Source organism: Sus scrofa, chromosome 5 (genome assembly GCF_000003025.6).
Source record: "Sus scrofa isolate TJ Tabasco breed Duroc chromosome 5, Sscrofa11.1, whole genome shotgun sequence".
NCBI lineage: Eukaryota > Metazoa > Chordata > Mammalia > Artiodactyla > Suidae > Sus > Sus scrofa.
The window spans coordinates 48035337-48060315 of NC_010447.5; the positions used below are offsets into that span (position 1 = coordinate 48035337).

At 39.1% G+C, this 24979-nt stretch overlaps 1 protein-coding gene across 14 annotated transcripts in view; it reads left to right on the forward strand.

The window, feature by feature from the left end:
* Positions 1 to 24979, forward strand: part of LMNTD1 (lamin tail domain containing 1) — a 557729-nt gene that overhangs the window by 193164 nt on the left and 339586 nt on the right. The window contains exon 3 of one of the 14 annotated variants that reach the window (XM_021092173.1): positions 24574 to 24642. The exons of the other annotated variants lie outside the window; for them this stretch is intronic. Within the exon in view, the coding sequence (XP_020947832.1) occupies positions 24593 to 24642 (50 nt within the window). The 5' untranslated portion in view covers positions 24574 to 24592. The remainder of the gene's footprint in view (positions 1 to 24573; positions 24643 to 24979) is intronic. 14 annotated transcript variants of the gene reach the window in all.

Sequence of the window (24979 nt, forward strand, 5' to 3'; positions counted from 1 at the left end):
TCATCCTTATGAAAACAGTGAAAACCAGTAAAAACAAGAGAAACTGAACCATTGTGTTTTTTACAGCATGAATCCTAAAATTCATTAACTAAGTAGAAGGCATTTAGTTCCACAGGGACTTTGTGCTATTCAAATCTTTGTTTCTTCTTCTCTCAAATCTACTCATTCAACAAATATACATGTTGAATGTCCTATGTGGCAGAAAGTAAAACTCAGAAGCCTCAATTTTTTAAATATTGAGTCCATTTATTGACTATCTTTTGACATGTGCACTTGTCTAAACTGTCTTTAAAAACATTCTGTGCCTCCTTGGACCACCTTAGGTCCTCCATTTCTTTCTTCAAATGTGAAACCCAAACAGCATTCTTCCAGGTCCAGCACAGAGTGTATAGAACTTATGATGAGTTCCTTTCTAGAGAAATTGGAGAATATTTTGTTTCCTGGTCCATAGAAAGTGATCAACATGGAGGTTGGCATAAAAATAATTGGATGCAGTTGAACTCAAAATAAAATTTTTCAAGTGATGCCACGATGGCTGCCTGCCTTCTTCCTGTTACCATCCTTCTTTTTCTTTGCCATCAGCAGATCCACTGGTCTCTGTGCGATGAGAATCTTTCTGTTGCATTTCCTCCTTAACACCACTGACCTTGGTTGTTCTCTAAGAACAATGCTCTGAAGGTTTTAGAAAGAAAAATCCATGATCATGGTGTTAAATTTTGTCCTGATGCTCACAAACCTATTAATGCGAGGAAGTGGAAGAAGAGAGGAAAGCATGCATTTAATTCAACAAGTATTTATTCAGTGTTTTACAGGTATCCCTGTTTTGGATACTGAAGGTAAAGAAGTAACTAAGGTGAACTACGTTTTTATTCTTATAATGGAATAACCATTATAGAAATAGGAAAGTATGAGAGAAGTGTTTGGGGGGAATTAAAGTAGAGTGACGTGATAGAGTGTGACTCCTGATCACTTCAGCTTGGGAGATCAGGGAAAGCCTCTCAGAGGAGGTGATTAGAATATTCCTGTTTTTCATTTTCTGTGTTTTATGATGTGTTGACATCTTGGGGCTTTGCTAACCCTGGAGAGTCTGCTCCTTCCACCCCAGGATGAGCTAATTCCTGGAGATAGCTGATACCTCCCCAGTGGCCATGTCTTAGCTATGCAAAATCAAGTCCATACCTGCATCACCTCCTTCTATCAGGCTTCTGCAGTCCAGAACACTATTCCCTGGCCCCAAATTACCTCAGGGCTGGGTACCAGACAATGAGTATAGTAATCACCCCTATAACCCAAGGCCTGACAAAATTATTCAAACTATCCAATCCTGCACTGCCTTGCCCATTCCTTCCCATGAAAACCACAATAAAGGCTCAGGACCATGCTTTCCTCTTGCCCTTTCTGTTTCCTAACTGACCCCAGAGCTTCCTCATGTGGCCCTGTGTGCCATGCCTTCTGTTTCCAGGGACCTATAACTATAAAAATCTTCTTTCCTCATAGTGAACGTTTTCTGTGTCTGCCTATCTTACTGTACCTTACTGAAACAAAGCCCAGGTACATTTTTATACAGTGATACTTGAGCTGAGATCTGAATGACAAGTAGGACCAGTCACACAGGGATGGAGATGAGAGCATTCTAAGTAACCATGCAGAGACTCTAAGGCTGTAAGATCAAGGACCACATAGAGGCACACTCCTGGAGTAAACTCCCCTCTCACCTCCTATTTCTCTTCCTTTAGCTTCCAGACACCCATTGAGCTCTGATAATCCACAGATTCCTGAAGGCAAATATCTCTGAGGAAGTCAGATGTCCCATTATCCCTATACTGGTATAAATGAATGATGAGAAGAATTGAAGGTCTCATTAAAGCAATTCACACTAAGGTGTGAAAGGATCTTTGCTAATGTATTTTCTTTTTTTTTTTTTCCCACTGTACAGCAAGGGGGTCAGGTTATCCTTACATGTATACATTACAACTATATTTTTCCCCCACCCGTTCTTCTGTTGCAACATGAGTATCTAGACAAAGTTCTCAATGCTATTCAGCAGGATCTCCTTGTAAATCTATTCTTAAGTTGTGTCTGATAAGCCCAAGCTCCCGATCCCTCCCACTCCCTCCCCCTCCCATCAGGCAGCCACAAATCTCTTCTCCAAGTCCATGATTTTCTTTTCTGAGGAGATGTTCATTTGTGCTGGATATTAGATTCCAGTTATAAGTGATATCATATGGTATTTGTCTTTGTCTTTCTGGCTCATTTCACTCAGTATGAGATTCTCTAGTTCCATCCATGTTGCTGCAAATGGCATGATGTCATTCTTTTTTATGGCTGAGTAGTATTCCATTGTGTATATATACCAAGTCTTCCGAATCCAATCATCTGTTGATGGACATTTGGGTTGTTTCCATGTCCTGGCTATTGTGAACAGTGCTGCAATGAACATGCGGGTGCATGTGTCTCTATTAAGTAGAGCTTTGTCCGGATAGATGCCCAAGAGTGGGATTGCTGGGTCATATGGAAGTTCTATGTATAGATTTCTAAGGTATCTCCAAACTGTTCTCCATAGTGGTTGTACCAGTTTACATTGCCACCAACAGTGCAGGAGGGTTCCCCTTTCTCCACAGCCCCTCCAGCACTTGTTATTTGTGGATTTATTAATGATGGCCATTCTGACTGGTGTGAGGTGGTATCTCATGGTCGTTTTGATTTGCATTTCTCTTATAATCAGCGATGTTGAGCATTTTTTCATGTGTTTGTTGGCCATCTGTATATCTTCTTTGGAGAAATGTCTATTCAGGTCTTTTGCCCATTTTTCCATTGATTGATTGGCTTTTTTGCTGTTGGGTTGTATAAGTTGCTTGTATATTCTAGAGATTAAGCCCTTGTCAGTTGCATCATTTGAAACTATTTTCTCCCATTCTGTAAGTTGTCTTTTTGTTTTCTTTTGGGTTTCCTTTGCTGTGCAAAAGCTTTTCAGTTTGATGAGGTCCCATGGGTTTATTTTTGCTCTAATTTCTATTGCTTTGGGAGACTGACCTGAGAAAATATTCATGATGTTGATGTCAGAGAGTGTTTTGCCTATGTTCTCTTCTAGGAGTTTGATGGTGTCTTGTCGTATATTTAAGTCTTTCAGCCATTTGGAGTTTATTTTTGTGCATGGTGTGAGGGTGTGTTCTAGTTTCATTGCTTTGCATGCAGCTGTCCAGGTTTCCCAGCAATGCTTGCTGAATAGACTTTCTTTTTCCCATTTTATGTTCTTGCCTCCCTTGTCAAAGATTAATTGACCATAGGTGTCAGGGTTTATTTCCGGGTTCTCTATTCTGTTTCATTGGTCTGTCTGTCTGTTTTGATACCAGTACCACACTGCCTTGATGACTGTGGCTTTGTAGTATTTCTTGAAGTCTGGGAGAGTTATGCCTCCTGCTTGGTTTTTGTTTCTCAGGATTGCTTTGGCGATTCTGGGTCTTTTGTGGTTCCATATAAATGTTTGGATTGTTTGTTCTAGTTCTGTGAAAAATGTCATGGGTAATTTCATGGCGATTGCATTGAATCTGTAGATTGCTTTGGGCAGTATGGCCATTTTTACAATATGGATTTTCCCAATCCAGGAACATGGAATATCTTTCAATTTCTTTACATCTTCTTTGATTTCTTTGATGAAAGTTTTAGAGTTCTTGGCATATAGGTCCTTTACCTCCTCGGTCAGGTGTATTCCGAGGTATTTGATTTTGTGAGGTGCAATTTTAAAAGGTATCGTATTTTTGTATTCCTTTTCTAATGTTTCATTGCTGGTATACAGAAATGCAACTGACTTCTGAGTGTTAATCTTATACCCTGCTACTTTGCTGAATTTATTAATCAGTTCAAGGAGTTTTGGGGTTGAGTCCTTAGGGTTTTCTATGTATAGTATCATGTCATCTGCATACAGTGACAGTTTGATCTCTTGTCTTCCTATATGGATGCCTTTGATTTCTTTTGTTTGTCTAATTGCTGTGGCTAGGACTTCCAAAACTATGTTGAATAGCAGTGGTGAGAGTGGGCATCCCTGTCTTGTTCCAGATTTGAGTGAGAAGGCTTTCAGTTTTTCCCCATTGAGGATTATATTTGCTGTGGGTTTATCATAAATGACTTTGATTATATTCAGGAATGTTCCCTCTGTACCCACTTTGGCGAGGGTCTTGATCATGAATGGATGTTGGACTTTGTCAAATGCTTTTTCTGCGTCTATTGAGATGATCATATGATTTTTGACTTTTTTTTTTGTTAATGGGGTGTATGATGCTGATTGATTTGCATATTATGTTGAACCATCCTTGTGAACCTGTGATGAACCCAACCTGGTCATGGTGTATAATTTTTTTGATATGTTGTTGGATTCGGTTGGCTAAGATTTTGTTGAGAATTTTTGCATCTATATTCATCAATGATATTGGCCGATAGTTTTCTTTTTTGGTGTTATCTCTGTCTGGTTTTGGAATGAGGGTGATGGTGGCATCATAGAATGTCTTTGGGAGTATTCCTTCTTCTTCAACCTTTTGAAAGAGTTTAAGGAGGATGGGCACCAATTCCTCTTTATATGTTTGATAGAATTTACCTGTGAAGCCATCTGGTCCTGGACTTTTATTTGTAGGGAGTGATTTTATGACCTCTTCAATTTCATTTCTAGTGATTGGTCTGTTCAGTTGGTCTGTTTCTACTTGATTCCGTTTTGGCAGGCTGTAAGATTCTAGAAAATTGTCCATTTCTTCCAGATTGTCAAACTTGTTGCCGTATATTTGTTCATAGTATTCTCTTATGGTTTTTTGTATTTCTTCTGTATCCGTTGTGATTTCTCCTTTTTCATTTATAATTTTGGTTATTTGGGTTCTTTCTCTCCTCTTTTTAGTGAGTCTGGCCAGAGGTTTGTCAATTTTGTTCACCTTTTCAAAGAACCAGCTCTTGGTTTTATTAATTTTCTCTATTGTTTTTTGAGTCTCTATTTTATTGATTTCTTCTTTGATCTTTATCATTTCCTTCCTTCTGCTGACTTTAGGACTTCTTTGTTCTTCTTTTTCTAATTCGTTTAGGTGGAGGGTTAAGTTGTCAATTTGGGATCTTTCTTCTTTTTTGAGAAGGGCCTGGATTGCTATAAATTTCCCTCTGAGCACTGCTTTCGCAGCATCCCATAGATTTTGAGAGGTTGTGTCTTCATTATCATTTGTTTCAAGGTAGTTTTTAATTTCCTTCTTGATTTCCTCATTGACCCGTTGGTTTTTTAGTAGCATGTTGTTTAGTCTCCATGTAGTAGGTTTTTTCTCTTTCCTTTTCCCATGGTTGGTTTCTAATTTCATGGCATTGTGGTCAGAGAAGATACTTGAGATAATTTCTATGCTCCTAAATGTATTGAGATTCGCTTTATGTCCCAATATGTGGTCGATTCTTGAGAATGTTCCATGAGCATTTGAGAAGAATGTGTATTCTGCTTTTTTTGGATGTAGTGTCCTGAAGATATCAATGAAGTCTAACTTTTCTATTGTTTCCTTTAGGATCTCTGTTGCTTTATTGGTTTTCTGCCTAGAGGATCTGTCCATTGATGTGAGGGGGGTATTAAGGTCTCCTACTATGATTGTATTCTCATCAATATCTCCCTTTATGTCTGTTAATATTTGTTGTATGTATCTGGGTGCTCCTATATTTGGGGCATATATGTTGATGATAGTAACATCCTCTCCTTGGATGGATCCCTTAGTCATTAAATAGTGTCCTTCTTTGTCTTTCTTTATGTCTTTTGTTTTAAAGTCTATTTTGTCTGATATGAGCGTTGCGACTCCTGCTTTTCTGTCTTGTCTATTGGCGTGAAATATTTTCCCCTACCCTTTCACTTTCAATCTATATGTATCTTTTGTCTTAAGGTGAGTTTCTTGTAGGCAGCATATTGAAGGTTTTTGCCTTTTTATCCACTCAGCCACTCTGTGTCTTTTGATTGGGGCATTCAGTCCATTGACATTTAAGGTGATAATTGATAAATGATTATTTATTGCCATTTGAACCTCATGTTCCAGTTGATTCTATGGTTCTCCATTCTTCCTTTCTTTTTTTTTTTTTTTGGGTTGGATGGTCTCCTGTTATTATCTGCTTGAGTGTATTTTTTTTTTCATTTTTTGCAAATGCAATATTTGGTTTTGGCTTGTGGTTGCCCTGTTTTTTAAGTATGCTAACCCCTTCCCATAACTGTGTGTTTTAGCCTGATGATCCTGTAAGTTCAAATACTTCATTACTATATTAAAATTAAGAAGAGAAACATACAAACAAACAAACAAAAAGGGTTATTTACTTCCTAACATCCCTTGCCCACATTTTGTGGTTTTGATGACTCTTTTTTATTTTTTTCTTTTTAATTTTATTTTGTTTGAAGCATGTTCATGATTAAATCTGTATGCTGGCTTATTTGAATGACTGCTCTCTGATTGCGGTTTCCTCAATCCTAGTTCTTCCTCTTCTTCTTCTTTTTTTTTTCTTTTCTTTTTTCTTCCCTTTCCTTCCTTTCTTTTTGGTTTCGAGAAGCCCTTTCAATATTTCCTTTAACCTGGGTTTTGTGTTGCTGTATTCTTTAAATTTTTGTTTGTTGGGAAAAATTTTTATTTCCCCTTCTATTTTAAATGATATTCTTGCTGGATAGAGTTTTCTAGGTTGCATATTTTTTCCTTTGAGCACTTTAAATATCTCTTGCCATTCCCTCCTGGCCTGTAGTGTTTCTGTAGAGAAATCAGCTGATATTCTTATGGGGGTTCCCTTGTAGGTAACATTCTGTTTTTCTCTTGCTGCCTTTAGGATCCTCTCCTTATCACTAACTTTTGCCATTTTTATTATGATGTGTCTTGGTGTGGGTCTGTTTGGGTTCAGTTTGTTTGGGGCCCTCTGTGCTTCTTGTATCTTGAACCCAGTATCCTTTAGATTTGGGAAGTTTCCATCGATAATTTCTTCAAATATATTTTCCATCCCCTTATCTTTTTCTACTCCTTCTGGAATTCCTATTATGTGTAGATTGGCCTGCTTTATATTATCCCATAGGTCTCTTATATTGCTTTCCAGTTTTTTGATTCGGTTTTCTGTCTGTTGACCGGATTGAGTGATTTCCATTATTCTATCTTCCATATCACTGATTCATTCTTCTGCATTATTCATCCTGGTTTTTACTGCCCTTAGTTCAGTTTGCATCTCTGCAAATGAATGTTCTAGTTTTTCTTGGCTCCTCCTTATATCTTCTAGTTCCTTTCTGAGGGTATCTGCATTACTGTTCATATCTTCTCTTAATTCCTTCAGTATTTTCACTATTTCTCTTTTGAACTCCAGGTCTGTCTGACTGCCGAGATCTGTTTCATTGTTGACTGTTTTAGGTGAGTTCTCCTGTTGGTTTGCCTGGGGGTGGTTTCTCAGCTTCTTCATCTTGCTTGTTGTTTTCTTTCTCCTGAGGGAGTTGTACTCTCCGTGATCGGACAGTGTTTGCCTTGTCACTGCCGTGGAATATTTCCTGAGGGCTGGCGTTGTTGGTCAATCTTTTTTGAGGCAGTGTGGCTTTTCTGGAGTGTTGATGGGGTTAACAGTGTTTCTTTGAAGCAAAGAAGGGCTTCCTGAGGGCAGACAGGACTGGGAGGTCCACACCACGATGGTAGCAGATTTCACTTGGTCATGCAGAGCTTGCTGTGGTGTTTTTAGGCTATGGGGTTCTTGCAGGGGGTTGGCGGTGTTGGGCAGCTGTTCCTCAGGAGTGCAGCACCCCCTGGGGACTGGAGCAGCTATCTGGGTCACTGAGAACCTAAGAGGCTCTTCCCTAGGGCAGCCCAACTCAGACGGACGGCCTGAGAATGTAAGCGGATCTTTTCACAGTCTGGCCAAGCTTGTTGCAGCTTTTCTGGGCTGCAGGGGGTCCTCCAGGGGGCTGGTGGTGCTGAGCAGCTATTCCGCGGGAGTGGGGCACCCCCTGGGGGCTTGGGCGGGTAACAGGGCTGTTGGAAACCCAAAAGGCTCCTCCCCGGGCCAGCCTGACTCAGAAAAACCATCTGAGAATTAGGCCGATCTATTCATGGCCTGGCTAGGCTTGTTCTAGCTTTTCTGGGCTGCAGGCCTTTTCTAGGGGGCTGGTGGTGTTTGGTGCTGCTCTGTGGAAGTGTAGCCCCTCCAAAGGGCAAGCAGGCCTGTGCAGGGACAGCCCCTGCGGTGGTAGGCTCCAGGCAATTGTTGAGGCCAGCCCTCCTGGATCGCAGGCAGCCCCAGGTTCGGCGAGAGCATAGGGAGTTGTGGGGGTGGGGGGAGGGGATGCACTGGGAAGCACAGCTTTCTGCTAGCTAGTGGGCCTGTAAGCTTGCTGTGGCGTGGGGGGTATTCTATGGGGCCCCACCCCTTCTTCTCTCCCCTCCCCAGCACGGGCGCAGACCAGGCTCTTCTCCCAGGTTCCCTCTGAGGCGGCTTTCCACTTCCCTGTCCCTAGAGTATTGCTCCCTTTCTCTGGGACAGCTTTGTTTTCTAGTCTCCCAGGCAGTCTCTGCCCCGTCAAATGGTTTCTAGACCTCCCAAGCAGTTTCCGCTCCGCCCCGCCCCCCCAGCCCGTTCTCACGGACTAACCTCTGGAGTGGAGGTCTCGGTGCCCAGCCCCCACCCAGGCGTCCCCCGGCCCTTTCTCAGGGACTAATCTTCGGAGGCGAGGTCTCGGTGCCCAGCCCCCACCCAGCCGTCCCCTGGCCCTTTCCCGGGGGCTAACCTCTGGAGCCAAGGATTCGGTGCCCAGCCCCCACCCAGGCGTCTCAATTTTTGGTGACTGTGCCCGTAGTTCAGATGGTCCGTTCGGTTCTTGATTGGCTTTTCCGTACTCCAACTTACTGCTACACTCTTCTCTGCATGTGGAGATTGCTCGGGTTCGTTTGATCTTTCGCCCGGTAGGTGACTTTCCAGGGTGCGGGATCCCTTTCTCCTCCACAGTTCCCTTTCAGGAGCGCCCGTCCCGCTCGGATTCACCTTCTCTCACTCTCCTCTTTTCTCCCGTTCTGCCCAGTAATGTCACGAACTTCTTGCTGTTATTGGAGTTTAGGTTCCTCTGCCAGCGATTGGTTGCTGTTCTGTGCGAGTCATTTATTCTGTAGATGTGCTTTTTTTGTTGTGTTTGTGGGAGAGGGCGAGCATGTCCCCCTACTCCTCCGCCATCTTGTCCTCTCTATGCTAATGTATTTTCATTGAAAGAGGGAGTTTATAAACAAACAAATTTTTTAATCAGTCACACTCAAAAGTTTTGTGTCTTAACATCATCTAAATGCCTATTACACTCTTATTAAATACATCTCTCCATTACACCCAGGTTCTAGGGGTGGAGTGAGGAGGAATCATCTTTCCAAAGGGGTAAGTGACAGCTGTGATCACTCTTTGCACTTGTGATTTCTCATTTGGTGTCCATCTTGTACTTTATATTGTAATTATACAAAAGCTACATAAGAGCAGGAAGTATGTTCAGCTCCATATCGCTAGCAACATGCAGTGTCTGGCAGACTGCAGGCATTTTATTAATGACTTCAAAATGAAAATTATTAAATCAGGTCATACTGAGATGAAGTGTAAATATGAAAGGTAAAAGTAATTTCCAATATTTCAGTCCTTCAGGACCGAGTCAGTCTTAATGTCTTAGACTTACGGCTTTCATTTCTGGATGAGAGCTTTTAAAATACAATAGTACCAATCCTTATTTCAGTCAGTTGAGTCAGAACTTAAGAGTGGAATCTGGGTATCAGCATTAAAAAAAAAAAAAAAAATTCTCTAGGCTATTCTAATATGCACCCAGGGTTGAGGGACAGAGATCTAGACTAAAAGGCTACAAATGGTAAAGGTTAATGCACGGCTGACGTCTTTTGGGCAGTGTGAAGAACAGCTGTCGGAATTGGCACAGATCACTAAGAATGTAGAATTCTGCAGGATACAGAAGTTCCTGGTGGTCTAGGCTTCAGGGAACTTAGAGAAAGTCAGGAAGAGAAGTTTTAGACAAAGACCCAAGCTATGTGACCAAGAAGGAAGAAGGCAGATTGGCATCTGTGTTCTTTTTTAAAGTGCTGACAGAATTTCAGGTGACTGAAGTCATTGGCAGTTATCTTTGCAGAAACACAGATCATAATATTTAAGAAACAAAAAGGAGGAGTTCCCATGGTGGTGCAGTGGTTAACGAATCCGACTAGGAACCATGAGGTTCGATCCCTGGCCTTGCTCAGTGGGTTAAGGATCCGGCATTGCCGTGAGCTGTGGTGTAGGTTGCAGACGAGGCTCAGATCCTACGTTGCTCTGGCTGTGGTGTAGGCCGGTGGCTACAGCTCAGATTAGACCCCTAGCCTGGGAACCTCCATATGCTGCAGGAGCAGCCCTAGAAAAAGGCAAAGAGACCAAAAAAAAAAAAAAAAAAAAAAGGAGAGAACCTGAGGGCAGATTTATATTCATTCTTTAAAAAAATGACCTGGAAAATTATACTTCATTCTTCTGTAAGAACTTATTATGCTGACAAATATTTGTAAGATGTTATTTCAGCCCATGAATTTCATTTTAACAGACATCCAGCATAAGGCCCAGTTGCACAGAACAAACACCAACCTTCCTTTCCATTCCCAGGTCCAAAGTTTTACATTTCAAAAGAGAGTGTTAGACCTCACTTTATACTTTCTTATCATGATATCTGCCATGAAATCTTAAGCTAACAAATGGTGATGATTCACAAAAGCAGTCTAAAAGAATTCTTATCAACTGGAAGCCTCATTAGTGATATGAGTTTATCACTAAAAAATTCCTTTGGAAACTAACTCAGATACCAATTAAAAATCAAAATAGATTGAAGTCTGATCTTCCATGGTTATATAGATTATCATTCTGTTAGGTGAATGTAAATTTTGCCCTCATGTTCTCTCTTTTCAGTTTCCTAAATATTATGGTTTGTGTTCTGCAAAGATGCCTGCCAGTGACTTCAGTCACCTGAAGCGCTCTAAGAGCTTTTAAAATGAACACTACAGAACTCATTGTGCTGATAAATATTTTTAAAATATTCTTTAAGCCTGTAGATTTTATTTAAATGGGATTTCATAACTGAAAGTGGCCTCAACATAGGTTCATGATTAAAAGCATGATCTTCTGGTCAAATCCTGACTCCACTGTTTCATAAAATCAATACTCATTCAACTAATACTTATTCAGCACTTGCTAGCAACAGGCAGTAGATGTTTTAGATTATTGGAAAGTTTAGGTGAATAAAAGCAGCAAAAATCCTTGCCTTCTTGACACTTATGTGCTACTGAAGGAGACTGACAGTAAAAGCTATACAATAAATGTAATTTATCACCAAATTCTATAACACATTAAAAGGCAATACATTATACATATTGTTTAAATAAGGGGAGATGGGAATTCTGGGAGGGTCAGGAGTGGATATATATTAACAATTATTAATGTACTATTAAATATATTAAATGATGTTAAATAGAATGATCAGGATATATTTCATTAAGAAGGTGATATTCGAAGGAGATGAGGGAGTTAGGCTTGTGGATAGCTAGGGGAAGAGTGTTGTGGGAGATGGAACAGCAAGCCTGGTAGCAGAAGTTTGCTGATGTGTTGGAGGACAACAAGGATGCCAGAAATAGCTGGAACAATGTGAGTAAGGGAGAGAGAATTGTGAAATGAAGTCATAGAGGTTGGGGGAAAGAGGTACGTCACAGGATCTTTTGGAACTTTGGGTAGGGGCTTTGGCTCTTCTAAGGGAGGATGGGCGTCATTATCTAACTTCTGTTTTAAAAACTTACTCTGGAGGAGAGTTTTACTTCTGATGTGACAATGTGAGGAGTTCCACAGGCCACCCCCCACAGAAACTAGTAAAAATTATTTTTTAAATCAACCATTTAAGGTCTCTGGAAATGGCCCAGAGAACATGCAGCAGATAAACATTTATTCAAGACATCTAGTAAAACTTTGTAAGAACTACAAGAATCTGTGTTATTTGAACCAAGACGCATGAGCTTCCTATCAGCTCAGTGATGTGGAAATCTACAGAATTGAACAGGCTTGAACACAGGGTTCTCTCTCTGCCAAGCCCCCAGTTGAATGGACTGTCTTTTGGGGAGAGGCAATACATAAGCCCTGCTCATCTTTCCTTCAGTTCCCTATCACTGCAGCTAAGTTCCAGGTGAGTGTGGCTGAGAGTTGGAGGCTCCTTTTTCCTAGGCCCCATTCATGGGATGGAAGCTATATTGTGGCCATGGCACCACTGAGAATACTGGAGCCCTGAATACTCTTTTCTTGGCTCGTGTGGTGGGAGTTTCATGCTGTGAGAGGCAAGCCAAGAAGACAGGGGCTGCTGTCTTTCCAACCACTGAATGCTTAGGTCCTGAAGTGGATTGTCATTCAGAGAGGTGTACCATTGTTCCCATCCCTAACATCAGTGACATGGATGAGGTTTTTGCCAAAGAGGAGCAGGCCGTAAAACAGAGAGCTTGAAATCTCACCCCAAAGGAATGACTTCATTTGACACAGTGTAGACTTCACTGGCAACAATTCAAGCCTAAGGTCATTCTCAAAAACTATGAAAGTTTTGGTGAAAGGTAATAGGGAGGAGATTGATAGATTCTTTAGAAGTAAAGACTAAACTGTAGGCCAGCTAGCTTTCCACAAAGAAATGGGAAAAGAGAGAGTTGGGAAGAGCCCTGCTGGGGTCTGAACACATTTCCAATGCTGACTGTGGGAACTATCCATTTCAAAGGACCAAATTTGGATTGTATCAGTGCCTGTAGTAATTTGTGTGCCAATGCACTGTTGAAAACAGTAAAGCAATCAGTCTGCAATTAGTGGCACCTGACAACTTGCTGTGGTCAAGGAAAGAGACAGTCAAAGAGAGCCCTACCAAGACCACTGTCATCTCATAGTAACTGTAGGCCTCAGAGAAGTGTGGAACAGGATTAAGTGCACCAACACAGGTGTAATGGGACTATCAGTAGGAGAGGAGAAATAGAAAGGAGAAGGAAAAAGTTTGAAGAAATAATGGCTGAAAGCTAATGAATTTTATTTCAAAACATTAATTTATACATCCAGGAAGCTTAACTCCCCAGGAGGATAAACACAAAAAGCATACAAGAAAACACAACATAGTAAAAATGCTGAAAGCCAAACAATAAGAAAATCATGAAAACAGCAAGAGAAAAATGACTTGTCACTTACAAAGGCACTACAATGAGATTAACAGCTTTCTTGGAAACAATAGAGGCTAGAAGGCAGTGGGATACCATGTTTGCAGTGCTCAGGAAAAAAATGTCAAAAATCCTATATCCAGCAAATTAATTTTTTTATAACGAAGGTGAAATAAAGACATAGAGACATTCCCAGATAAACAAAGTCTGAGCAAATTCACTATTAGCATATTTGCTTTAGAAGAAGTACTAAAGGAAGTTTTTCAGGGTGAAAGCAAGAGAGCCCAGATGTTAATTGGAGTCCACATAAAAAAACAAAGAGCAATGATAAAAGTCATTACATAGTTATAAGAAAAGAGTGTAAATCCACATTTTTTGCCTTCTATTAACTGATTCTAAAAGTAATTGTATAAAATAATATGTGTATAATGTATTTTGGGCCCTGTAACATATAAAAATATAATATAGCACAGATGAAGTGAGTAGGAGCAAAAGTGTATTGGGCTATGGAAATAATGCATATGATAACTCAAATTTATAGGAAAAAATGAAAACTGATGATGATAAATATTAATAACAAAAGTTAAAAGTATACACTTGCTGTTCTTTTTTCTCTCAACTTTTTAAAAAGACATTAAATTACATAATGTAATAATTATAACAATATAATTTTGGATTTGTAGCATATTTAGATGCAGTTAGTATAACAATAATGCCACAAAAAGGGGAGAAAGGGAACAGAACTATATAGGAGTAATGTTTCTATAACTCATTAGATTAAAATTAGTATGAATCTGAATCTATTTCTAATAAGTTAAAGTAAGCCCCAGAGCAATCAGTAGGAAAATAAATTTAAAAAAATATGGTGAGAAAAATCACTAAAAATTTAAAATGCTACTTTAGAAAAAATTCATTTATGGGAATTCCTGTTGTGGTTCAGCAGGTTAGGAACCTGACTAGTGTCCATGAGGATGTATGTTCAATCTCTGGCCTTGCTCAGTGGGTTAAGGATCTGGTGTTTCTGTGAGCTGTGGTGTAGGTCACAGTCATGACATGGATATGGCATTGCTGTGGCTGTGGTATAGACTGGCAGCTGCAGCTCCATTTCAATCCCTAGCTGGGGAGCTTCCATGTGCCACAGGTATGGCCCTAAAAAGTGGGGGGAAAAAAGAAAAATTTCACTTATGACAAAAGAAAGAAGTAAAGGAGAAATAGAGTAACAACAAAACCAACAACAACAAAAAGACATAACATAGAAAACAAAAAGTTAAATGACAGGTGTAAATCCAACTATATTAATAATTACATTAAATGGGAATGGATTTAAAAATCCTATTAAAAGGCAGAAATTGTCAGACTTAATAAAATACAAACTAGATCCAACTATATTCAGTCTGTAGGAGACACCACTTTAGATTAACAAATACAATAAATTGAAAGTAAAAGGATAAAAAAAGATAATCATGCAAACATCAACCATAAGAAATCTGGAGTGTCAGACAAAATATACTTCAAAACAAAAACTGTTACTAGAGATAAGGAGGAATGCTGTATAATGATACAAGTCAGTACATGAGGAAGATATAACAATTATAAACATATTTCAGCTTAACAACAGAACCCTAAAATACATGAAGCAAATATTGAAATAGGCAGTTCAACAATAATAATTAGAAACTCCAATAATCCACTTTCAATAATGGGTAGAGCAACTAGGGAAAAAATCATCAAGGAAATAGAAGACTTAGACAATGTTATAAAGCTACCATACCTGGCAGAAATCAATAGAACATTTCACCCAGTAATAGGATAATATGCATTTTTCTCAAGTGTACACAGTACATTCTCCAGGATAGATAATACACTAGGCATAAAACAAACCTCAGTATATTTTAGAGAATAAAAGAAAAGAGTTGTACCAGCTTACATTCCCACTAACAGTGCAGGAGGGTTCTTGGGCACATATCCAGACAAAACTTTCCTTAAAAGACACATGTACCCGCATGTTCATTGCAGTACTATTCGCAATAGCCAAGACATGGAATCAACCCAAATGTCCATCCACAGATGATTGGATTAGGAAGATGTGGTATATATATACACAATGGAATACTACTCAGCCATAAAAAATAACAAAATAATGCCATTTGCAGCAACATGGATGGAACTAGAGACTCTCATACTGAGTGAAGTAAGTCAGAAAGAGAAAGACAAAAACCATATGATATCACTTATATCTAGAATCTAATATACAGCACAAAGGAACCTTTCCACAGAAAAGAAAATCATGGACTTGGAGAATAGACTTGTGGTTGCCAAGGGGGAGGGGGAGGAAGTGGGATGGATTGGGAATTTGGGGTTAACAGATGCAAACTCTTGCCTTTGGAATAGATTAGCAATGAGGTCCTTCTGTGTAGCACTGAGAACTTTGTCTAGTCACTTATGATGGAGCATCCTAATGTGAGAAAAAGGAATGTATCCATGTATGTGTAACTGGGTCACCATGCTGTATAGCAGAAAAAAATCGTATTGGGGAAACAACAATTTAAAAAAAATCCTAATGCCCCCCCCCAAAAAAAAGAGTACAAAATATGTTCTGTGACTACAGAGGAATGAAATCAGAAACCAATAACAAAGAAATTTGGGAAATCTTCAAATATGTAGAAATTAACACATTCCCAAATAACTAATGGGTTGAAGAAGAAATCAAGAAAAAATTATAAAATTTTTCAGTTTAATTAAAATGTAGATACAGTGTACCAAAACTTTGTGCAGCTGAAACAGTGCTTATAGGGAGATTATAGCCGTAAATGCCTATATTTTTTAAAAGAAGAGAGAAATTTCTGGAGTTCCCTAGTGGCTCAGTGAGTTAAGCATCAGGTGTTGTCACTGCTATGGCACTGCTATGGCTTAGACTGATACTGTGGTGTGGGTTCTAGCAGCCCAGGAACTTCTGCATGCCATAGGTGTGGCAAAAAAAAAAAAGAAAGAAAGAAATTTAAATCAATAGCCTAAATTTTCGCTTAATACACTGGAAAAAGATCAAACTAAACCTAAGGCAAGCAGAAGAAAAGAAATAACAGAGAAAGGAAGTTAACGAAGTAAATAATGGAAAAACAATTGAGAAAATCAATAAAAACCAAAGCTAATTATTTGAAAAGATTAATAAAATTAATAAACCTTTTGCTGGATTGACCAAGGTGGGGGGAGGAAGACTGAACTTGCTAGAATCAGAAATAGAGAAAGGAGACATTTCTACCAACCTTAAAGAAATAAAAATAATTATATAAGAATACTATGAATAATTGGATGCCAATAAATTAAACAACTTTGATGAAGTGGATAAATCCCTAAAAGGATATAAAAGCTTATTCTGTTTAGAGTCAAGGTTGGACATAGAGAGACCTGTTTGTAGTGAATGGCAAGACATGATGGCGACTGAACAAGGGTGGCAGCAGGGGAAGTGGTGAAATATGGTCAGAATCTGATACCTTTGGATGGTGGGGCCAGTGAGATCTGATAGATTGGATGTGGGAGAGCATCAGAGATGATCACTGCTTTTTCTTGAAGCAGAAAGTAGTAGGGCTTTTACATCAATTGATAGGAGGAATTCTGTTGGTGGAGTGTTCTGGGAGTGGGCAGGATATCTTTTACTTACACCTTATAGCTCCACTGTCTACCCTTCCTAATTTTGTTCTGTGCCCCAGGAAGCTGACCTCCATAGAGCTCCTCACCTGATCTCTTGCTGTCTATTTTTCCAGGTATTTCAGTTAATTGGGAACACTAAGAGATTCAAAGATAGAAGGAGTTGCTTTAAACTCATACTCCTCCAACAAGGGCTAAGCTCCTGTCAACTGGCCTTCTCCATCTCTCTCACTCTCTCTGCCCACTCTCCCCACCCTGCACCCCAGAAAAGCTGCTTCCTCCCTTTACTCTTGTATCTTCAAGGTAAATGGGACAATACTTTGTTAGCACTGAAGTATTGCGCTATCCTTTAGTGGTTTACCTACACCCAGGAAATAGCTCCTTTATTACACTGTCAAATTATCCAAGTTAAGTGTGCCACCTGTTTCTTGCCAGAACTATGGCTGATATGTGAAGATTGGAAATGTGATTTTGGACCTATGACATTTGAAATATTAAAGGGGGAATGAGAATAGGCAGTTGGTTATTTGAGTCTGGAATTCAGAAGAATGACATAACCTAGAGATGAGAATTTGAAGTCATCAGCAGAGAGATATTTAGAAGCAGGAGACTTGACGGGATCATTGAGGGAGTGAAAGAAAATAGAGAAGAGGAATGAGATCTGTGTTTTGGACCCTGTGATTTAAGAGGTTAGACAGATGATGGGTAACTAAAGAAGAAGAAGCAAGGGAAGTATGAGGAAAAGCAAGGAAAGCCAACTGAGGAATGTATATCAAAGAGGGGAAGTGTTCACTGTCAGATGCCACTCAAAGGCCAGGTACCAATGGGACTGAGAATTGACCATTGACTTTAGCAATGTGGAAGTCATTGCTGACCTTGACAAGAACATTTTTGGTGGGGTCGAGGTAACAAAGTCTGCTTAGGGTGTGTTTTATATATATACTCTTTCTCTCATTATCGTCCATCATGTTCCATCACAAGTAACTAGATAGTACCCAGCAGTATCTCATTGCTTATCTACTCCAAACACAATAGTGTGCTTCTTCTAACACCAAAATCCCAGTCCACTCCACTCTCTCCCCTCCCCCTTGGCAACCACAAGTCTGTTCTCCAAGTCCATGAGTTTCCTGTTGTGAACCATGAGGTTCATTTGTGCTGTATGTTAGATTCCAGATATAAGTGATATCATATGGTATGTCTTTCTTTTTCTGACTTCACTCAGTATGAGAGTCCCTAGTTCCATCCATGTTGCTGCAAATGGCATTATTTTGTTCCTTTATATGGCTGAGTAGTATTCCATTGTGTATATATACCACGTCTTCTTAATTCATTCATCTGTTGATGAACGTTTAGATTGTTTCCATGTCGTGGCTACTGCGAATAATGCTGCAATGAACATACAGGTGAATGAGTCTTTTTCCTTTAAAGTTTTGTCCATATGTATGTCCAGGAGTGGGATTGCTGGGTCATATGGTAGTTCTATATTTAGTTTTCTGAAGTACCTCCATACTGTTTTCCATAGTGGTTGTACCAATTTACATTCCCACTGACAGTGCAGGAGGGTTTCCTTTTCTCCACACCCTCTCTAGCATTTGTTATTTGTTCACTTGTTAATAATGGCCATTCTGACAGGTGTGAGGTGGTACTTTATAATAGTTTGATTTCATTTCTCTAATAATCAGTGATGTTGAGCCTGTTGGTCATCTGTATATCTTTTTTGGAGAAATGTCTACTCAGGTCTTTTGCGCATTTTTCCATTGGGTTGTTGGTTTTTTTTTTGCTGTTGAGTTGTATAAGTTGCTTGTATATTTTGGAGATTAAACACTTGTCAGTTGCATCATTTGAAACTATTTTCTCTTATTCTGTAGGTTGTCTTTTTTTTTTATGGTTTCTTTTGCTGTGCGAGAGCTTGTCAGTTTGATTAGGTCCCATTGGTATATTTTTGCTTTTATTTCTGTTGCCTTCGGAGACTAACCTGAGAAAACATTTGTACAGTTGATATCAGAGAATGTTTTGCCTATGTTCTCTTCTAGGAGTTTGATGGTGTCGTGTGTTACATTTAAGTCTTTAAGCCGTTTTGAGTTTATTTTTGTGCGTGATATAAGGGTGTGTTCCAATTTCATCTATTTACATGCAGCTGTCCAGTTTTCCCAGCACCACTTGCTGAAAAGACTTTTTGCCATTTTATATTCTTGCCTCATTTGCCGAAGATTAATTGACCATAGATGTCTGGGTTTATTTCTGGGTTCTCTATTCTGTTCCATTGGTCTGTATGTCTGTTTTGGTACCAGTACCACTCTGTCTTGATTACTGTAGCTGTGTGATATTGTCTGAAGTGTGGGAGAGTTATGCCTCCTGCTTCGTTTTTGTTCCTCAGGATTGCTTTAGCAATCAGGGTCTTTTATGGCTCCATATAAATTTTTGGATTGTTTGATCTAGTTCTGTGAAAAATGGTATGGGTAATTGGATAGGGATTGCATTGAATCTGTAGATTGCTTTGGATAGTATGGCCATTTAAAATATATTAATTCTTCCAACCCAGGAGCATGGAATATCTTTCCATCACTTTGAACCCTCTTTAATTTCCTTGATTAATATTTTATAGTTCTCAGCATATAAATCTTTCCCCTCCTTGGTCAGGTTTATTCATAGGTATTTAATTTTTGGGGGTGCAATTTTAAAAGTATTGTAATTTTATATTCCTTTTCTAATATTTCATTGTTAGTACACAGAAATACAACTGATTTCTGAATGTTAATCTTGTAACCTGCTACTTTGCTGAATTCATTAATCAGTTTGAGTAGTTTCTGTGTGGAGTCCTTAGGGTTTTCTATATGTAGTATCTTGTCATTTGCATAGAGTGACAATTTTACCTTTTCTCTTCCAATTTGGATACATTTTATTTCTTTTGTTTGTCTGATTGTGGTGGCTAGGACATCCAATACTATGTTGAGTAAAAGTGATGAGAGTGGGCATCCTTGTCTTGTTCCAGATTTTAGCAGGAAGGCTTTCAGTTTTTCTCCGTTGAGTATTTGCTATGGGTTTGTCGTAAATGGCTTTTATTATGTCAAGGTATGTTCTCTCTATACCCACTTTGGTAAGAGTTTTTATCATGAATGGATGTTCAAATGCTTTTTCTGCATCTATTGAGATGATCATGTGGTTTTTGACTTTTCTTTTGCTAATGTGGTGTATGGAACTGATTGATTTGCATATGTTGAACCATCCTCGTGAACCTGGGATGAATCCCACTTGGTCGTGGTGTATTATCTTTTTTTAATGTGTTGTTGGATTAGGTTGTCTAAAATTTTGCTGAGAATATTTATGTCTATATTCATCAAAGATAATGGCCTGTAATTTTCTTTTTTGGTAGCATCTTTGATTTTGGTATTATGGTGATGGTGGCTTCACAAAATGTTTTTGGGAGTGTTCCTTCCTCTTCAACCTTTTGGAATAGTTTAAGAAGGATGGGTTTAAGTTCTTCTTTGTATGTTTGGTAGAATTCTCCTGTAAAGCTACCTGGTCCTGGAGTTTTTTTGTAGAGAGTGTTTTTATTACATATTCAGTTTCATTTCTAGTGATCAGGCTGTTCAGTGGATCTATTTCTTGATTCAGTCTTGGTGGGATGTAAGGCTCTGTAAAGTTGTCCATTTCTTCTAGATTGCCAAATTTGTTGGCATTTAATTGTTCATTGTATTCTCTTATGGCTTTTTGTATTTCTGCGGTATCCACTGAGATTTCTCCTTTTTTATTTCTTATTTTGTTTATTTGGGCTCTTTGTATCTTGTGGGGGGTTACTGTTTATTTTTGGCATGGGAGTTTGGATATTTTATGTCTCTTTCCTCAGTGTGAGCAGGCTGTTATCCCCTTGATAAGGGTGCTGAGTGTATTTCCAGGGAGAAGGAGGCAGTGGGCGGGGCTAGTGGTCAGTGCCTGGTTGCTGGGCTCTTGAGAGTAGCCAGGACCTACAGGATGGTGGTGCAGGCTACTCCTAGTTGCAGGGCCCTGGGAAGTGGTAATGAACCTCAGGCTGATTAAGACAGTGCTCAGAGCATTTGGTAGTGGCAGCAGCAGGGTGTGTGTGAGTTCCCAGGGGACTGAGAGCAACCTTGGGTGGTGTTTGGTCACAGTGCCCTCTGTGATATCCTCTGAGGTGATTGGCGCCACAAGTGGTGCCTGTTCATGGACCCCTAGTTGTGGCGGACCATGCCCAACTCTGGAGTCAGAGATAACTGCGGTGGTTCACCCCTGCCACCTGTAGACCATGTACAGTGCACCCTATCCTGATTAGCCCATGCTGGAGATGCTAGTTGCATGATCCTGGGAAGTGGCAGTGATCAGGTATGCGTGGGCACTACACGGAGCATTTGGCAGTGATACCAGGGCGGTTGTGTTCCCAGGGGAGTGAGAGCAACAACAGGTGATGCTTGGTTGCTGTGCCCTCTTGCTTGTTAACCTCTGAGATGACTGGGGCTGCAGGTGGAGCCTGTTCACAAACCCTAGTGGTGGTGGGCCATGCCCCCCTCTGGTTTCTGAGATGATTGCTGTGGTTTGTCCCTGTAGTCTGTAGATCATGCAAGAAGCACCACATCTTGCTTAACTCCCCACTGCCCTTAGCCCATATAAGAAGGGCCTGTCCACCCATAGCCTGCACAAGAGGTGCCAGGTCTCCTGTAGTAGGGTGTGTTTTAAAGAGAATGAAGAGAACTGGAGAAAGCAAGTATAGATAAATGAATTTTGCTATAAAAGGAACAGCGTATGGTTAGTGGCCAGGAGGAAAGAACAATTTTGCTTTTGTGTTTATTTTGTTTTATTAAGATGGAAGAATGACAGCATGTTTGTATGCTGTTAAATATGATTCAGTAGAAAGGGCAAAATAATAATGCAATTGAGAAATGGGAGAATTACTGAAGAATATCCTTGAAAAGAAGAGGGTGGGATCTAAGGCACAAGGAGAAGGGTCATCTGAGACAGGAACAGAGTGCACAGTTCATCTATAGTAACAAGCTAGAAGGCAGAATGTGCAGATTCAGAATTTCTCTTCTGATTGTATTTTTCTCAAAGTAGGAAGTAATCAGCTAAGAGTAAGGATAGGAGGGAGGGGGTGGAAGTTTGAGGTGAAGTTGTGAATGGTCGCCTAAAGGTGTAAAAGTTAGTGACCTAAGGAAATGTAATGTGAATGCTGGCAGCATCAAGAAATCCCTTCGGGTTCACTATCATAAATTTAAAATGGAATCTTGTTCAGCTGAAGGTATACAGTTAGAGAGTAAGCAGAGAGTTGGAATCAACAAGGAGTTGGATTTTCTTAAGCAACCTTTGTGGCCTCATAAATAAAATGTGGATAATAATACTTACCATGAAAGTTGCTATATGCTTTAAATGAGATAACACAATAAATGCTTATCACAGTAAGGACACTTGTGCTAGAATTACTGCTACTGTAACATTTCGTAGAGTTAGGCAAACTTCCAAAGTGCAGCTATTTGTTTTAATCATATCTATAATTACCAAACACTTCTGTTGGCTAATTACAGTTTGGTTAGACTTCTTAGCATGTGTCTTATTATCTGATGGGGACCTAGAGGGTTTATCTATGTTGCCTTTGCAACATTTCCCTTCCACTAGGCATAAGCCTGCACACACAAAAAAATGACTGCTCAGAGAATCATTTGCATATCTCTGCAATGCTTTGATTCCCATTGTAGAGTAGTATTTAGGTAGCCTAGCTCCTTCAATTTGCTAAAGACATGTGACATTTGATCTTTTTGCTAAATTCTTGGCAACGACCTTAAGGCAAGTGGGAATCGAGTTGCTTAGCTTAGTATAACTCTGAAATTATTCTTCTGTTTCTAACACTTGTACTCAAAAAAATAGGAATTCCAAACAATCACAAATAGCTTGTATGCCTTTCTTGAACTTTGAAGCATCATTTCTTTTATTCTGGACAGTGATTGTACTTGATTAAGCTCTCTATATCACATTACTTTGACTATATTTACTGTTACTACATTTACTTCAAAGACTTTTCTTTGAAGAAATCTAAATTATCCACTGAATAATACTATTCAGTGTAATAATACTCTAAATACATTCCTGAAGAGAATAGTATTGGCACGAGCAGACATCCTTGCTCAGACGTCCTTGCTTATTCCTGATCTTAGTGGAAATGCTTTCAGTTTTTCACCATTGAGAATGATGTTCACTATGGGTTTGTCGAATATGGCTTTTATTATGTTGAGGTAGGTTTTCTCTATGCCCACTCTCTGGGTGGTTTATAAGAAATGGGTGTTGAATTTTCTGAAGAACTTTTTCTGCATCTGTTGAGATGATCATGTAGCTTTTATTCTTCAGTTTGTTAATGTGGTGTATTATACTGATTGATTTGCAGATACTGAAGAATCTTTGCATCCCTGGGATAAATCCCACTTGATCATGGTATGTGATCCTTTTAGTATTTGGCTGGAATAGGTTTGCTAATATTTTGTTGAGGATTTTTGCATCTGTGTTCATCAGTGATATTGGCCCGTAATTTTCTTATTTCTTTTTTTTTTTTGTGGTATCTTTGGTTTTAGTATCAGGATGATGATGACCTCATAGAATGTGCTTGGGAGTGTTCCTTCCTCTGCAGTTTTTGGAAGAGATTCAAAAGAATAGGTGTTAACTCTTCTCTGAATGTTTGATAGAATTCACCTGTGAAGCCATTGGGTCTTGGACTTTTGTTTTTTTGAATTTCAGTTTTAGTACTTGTGTACTTGTGATTGGTCTATTCATATTTTCTATTCCTTCCTGGTTTAGTCTTGGTAGGTTGTACCTTTGTAAGAATCCATGCGTTTCTTCTAGGTTGTCCATTTTATTGGTATATAGTTGCTTATAGTAGTTTGTTATGATCCTTTGTATTTCTGTGATGTCCCTTATTACTTCTCTATCATTTCTGATTTTATTGATTTGAACCCTCTTCCTTTTTTTTTCTTGATGAGTCTGGCTAAAGGTTTATCAATCTTGTTGATCTTTTCAAAGAACCAACTTTTGGGTTTATTGATCTTCTCTATTGTTTTCTTTGTCTCTATTTCATTTATTTCTGCTCTGATGTTTATGGTTTCTTTTCTTCGACTAATTTTGGGCTTTGTCTGTTCTTCCTTCTCTAGATGTTTTAGCTGTAAGGTTATGTTGTTTGATATTTTTCTTCAATACCTGAGATAAGGTATTGCTATACTGCAAGGTATTACATTACTGCTTTTGCTGTGTCCCATTGGTTTTGGATTGTTGTGTCTTTGTTGTCATTTGTCTCTAAGTATCTTTTTGTTTCCTCTTTGATTTCTTCAATGATTCATTTGTTGTTCAGTGTATATTGTTTAGCTTCCAGGAATTTGTGTTTTTTGCTGTTTTTCTCTTGTAGTTGATTTATAGTCTCATAGCATTGTGGTCAGAGAAAGTACGTGGAATAGTTTCAATTTTAAAAACTTTACCAAGGGTTGATCTGTGGCCCAAGATATGATCTGTCCTGCAGAATATTCCATGTGCAGTTGAGGAGAATGTATATTCTGCTGCTTTGAGATGGAATGTTCTATAAATATCAGTTAAGTCTCTCTGGTCTAGGGTGTTATTTAAGGCTTGTGTTTCCTTGTCAATTTTCTGTCTGGATGATCTGTTTATTGATGTAAGTGGGGAGTTAAAGTCCCCCAGTATTATTGTATTGCTGTTGATTTCTCCTGAAAGCACCTAATGTTTTTATTTAATAATTTTTTCAACCTCATAGGAAAGGTGGATGAAGAACAATGAACACTCATATACCCCCATTTGGAGTCATCTACTGTAGAGGTGCCAGGTAAAATGCAGAACTCCCAGTCAATCTTGAGTTTCAGATAAATGATTAACAGTTTTTAAGTATGAGTATGCATGCAATATTTTGGACATATTTTTACTAAAAATTTATCTGTTGTCTGTCTAAAATTCAAATTTAAGTGGACATCCTGTGTTTTTATTTGGCTAATCTGACAGTCATTAACTTACTGTTAACATCTGGCCTTACTCATTCTGATCTTTATATACATTCTCCTTTGCCATACCATCTGGGAAATATTTAAAAAATAAAATCTCAAGTAGGCTTTGTATGTACATACATAGCAGTTTCATCAACATTGGCTTTTTTTTTTTAAACTAGT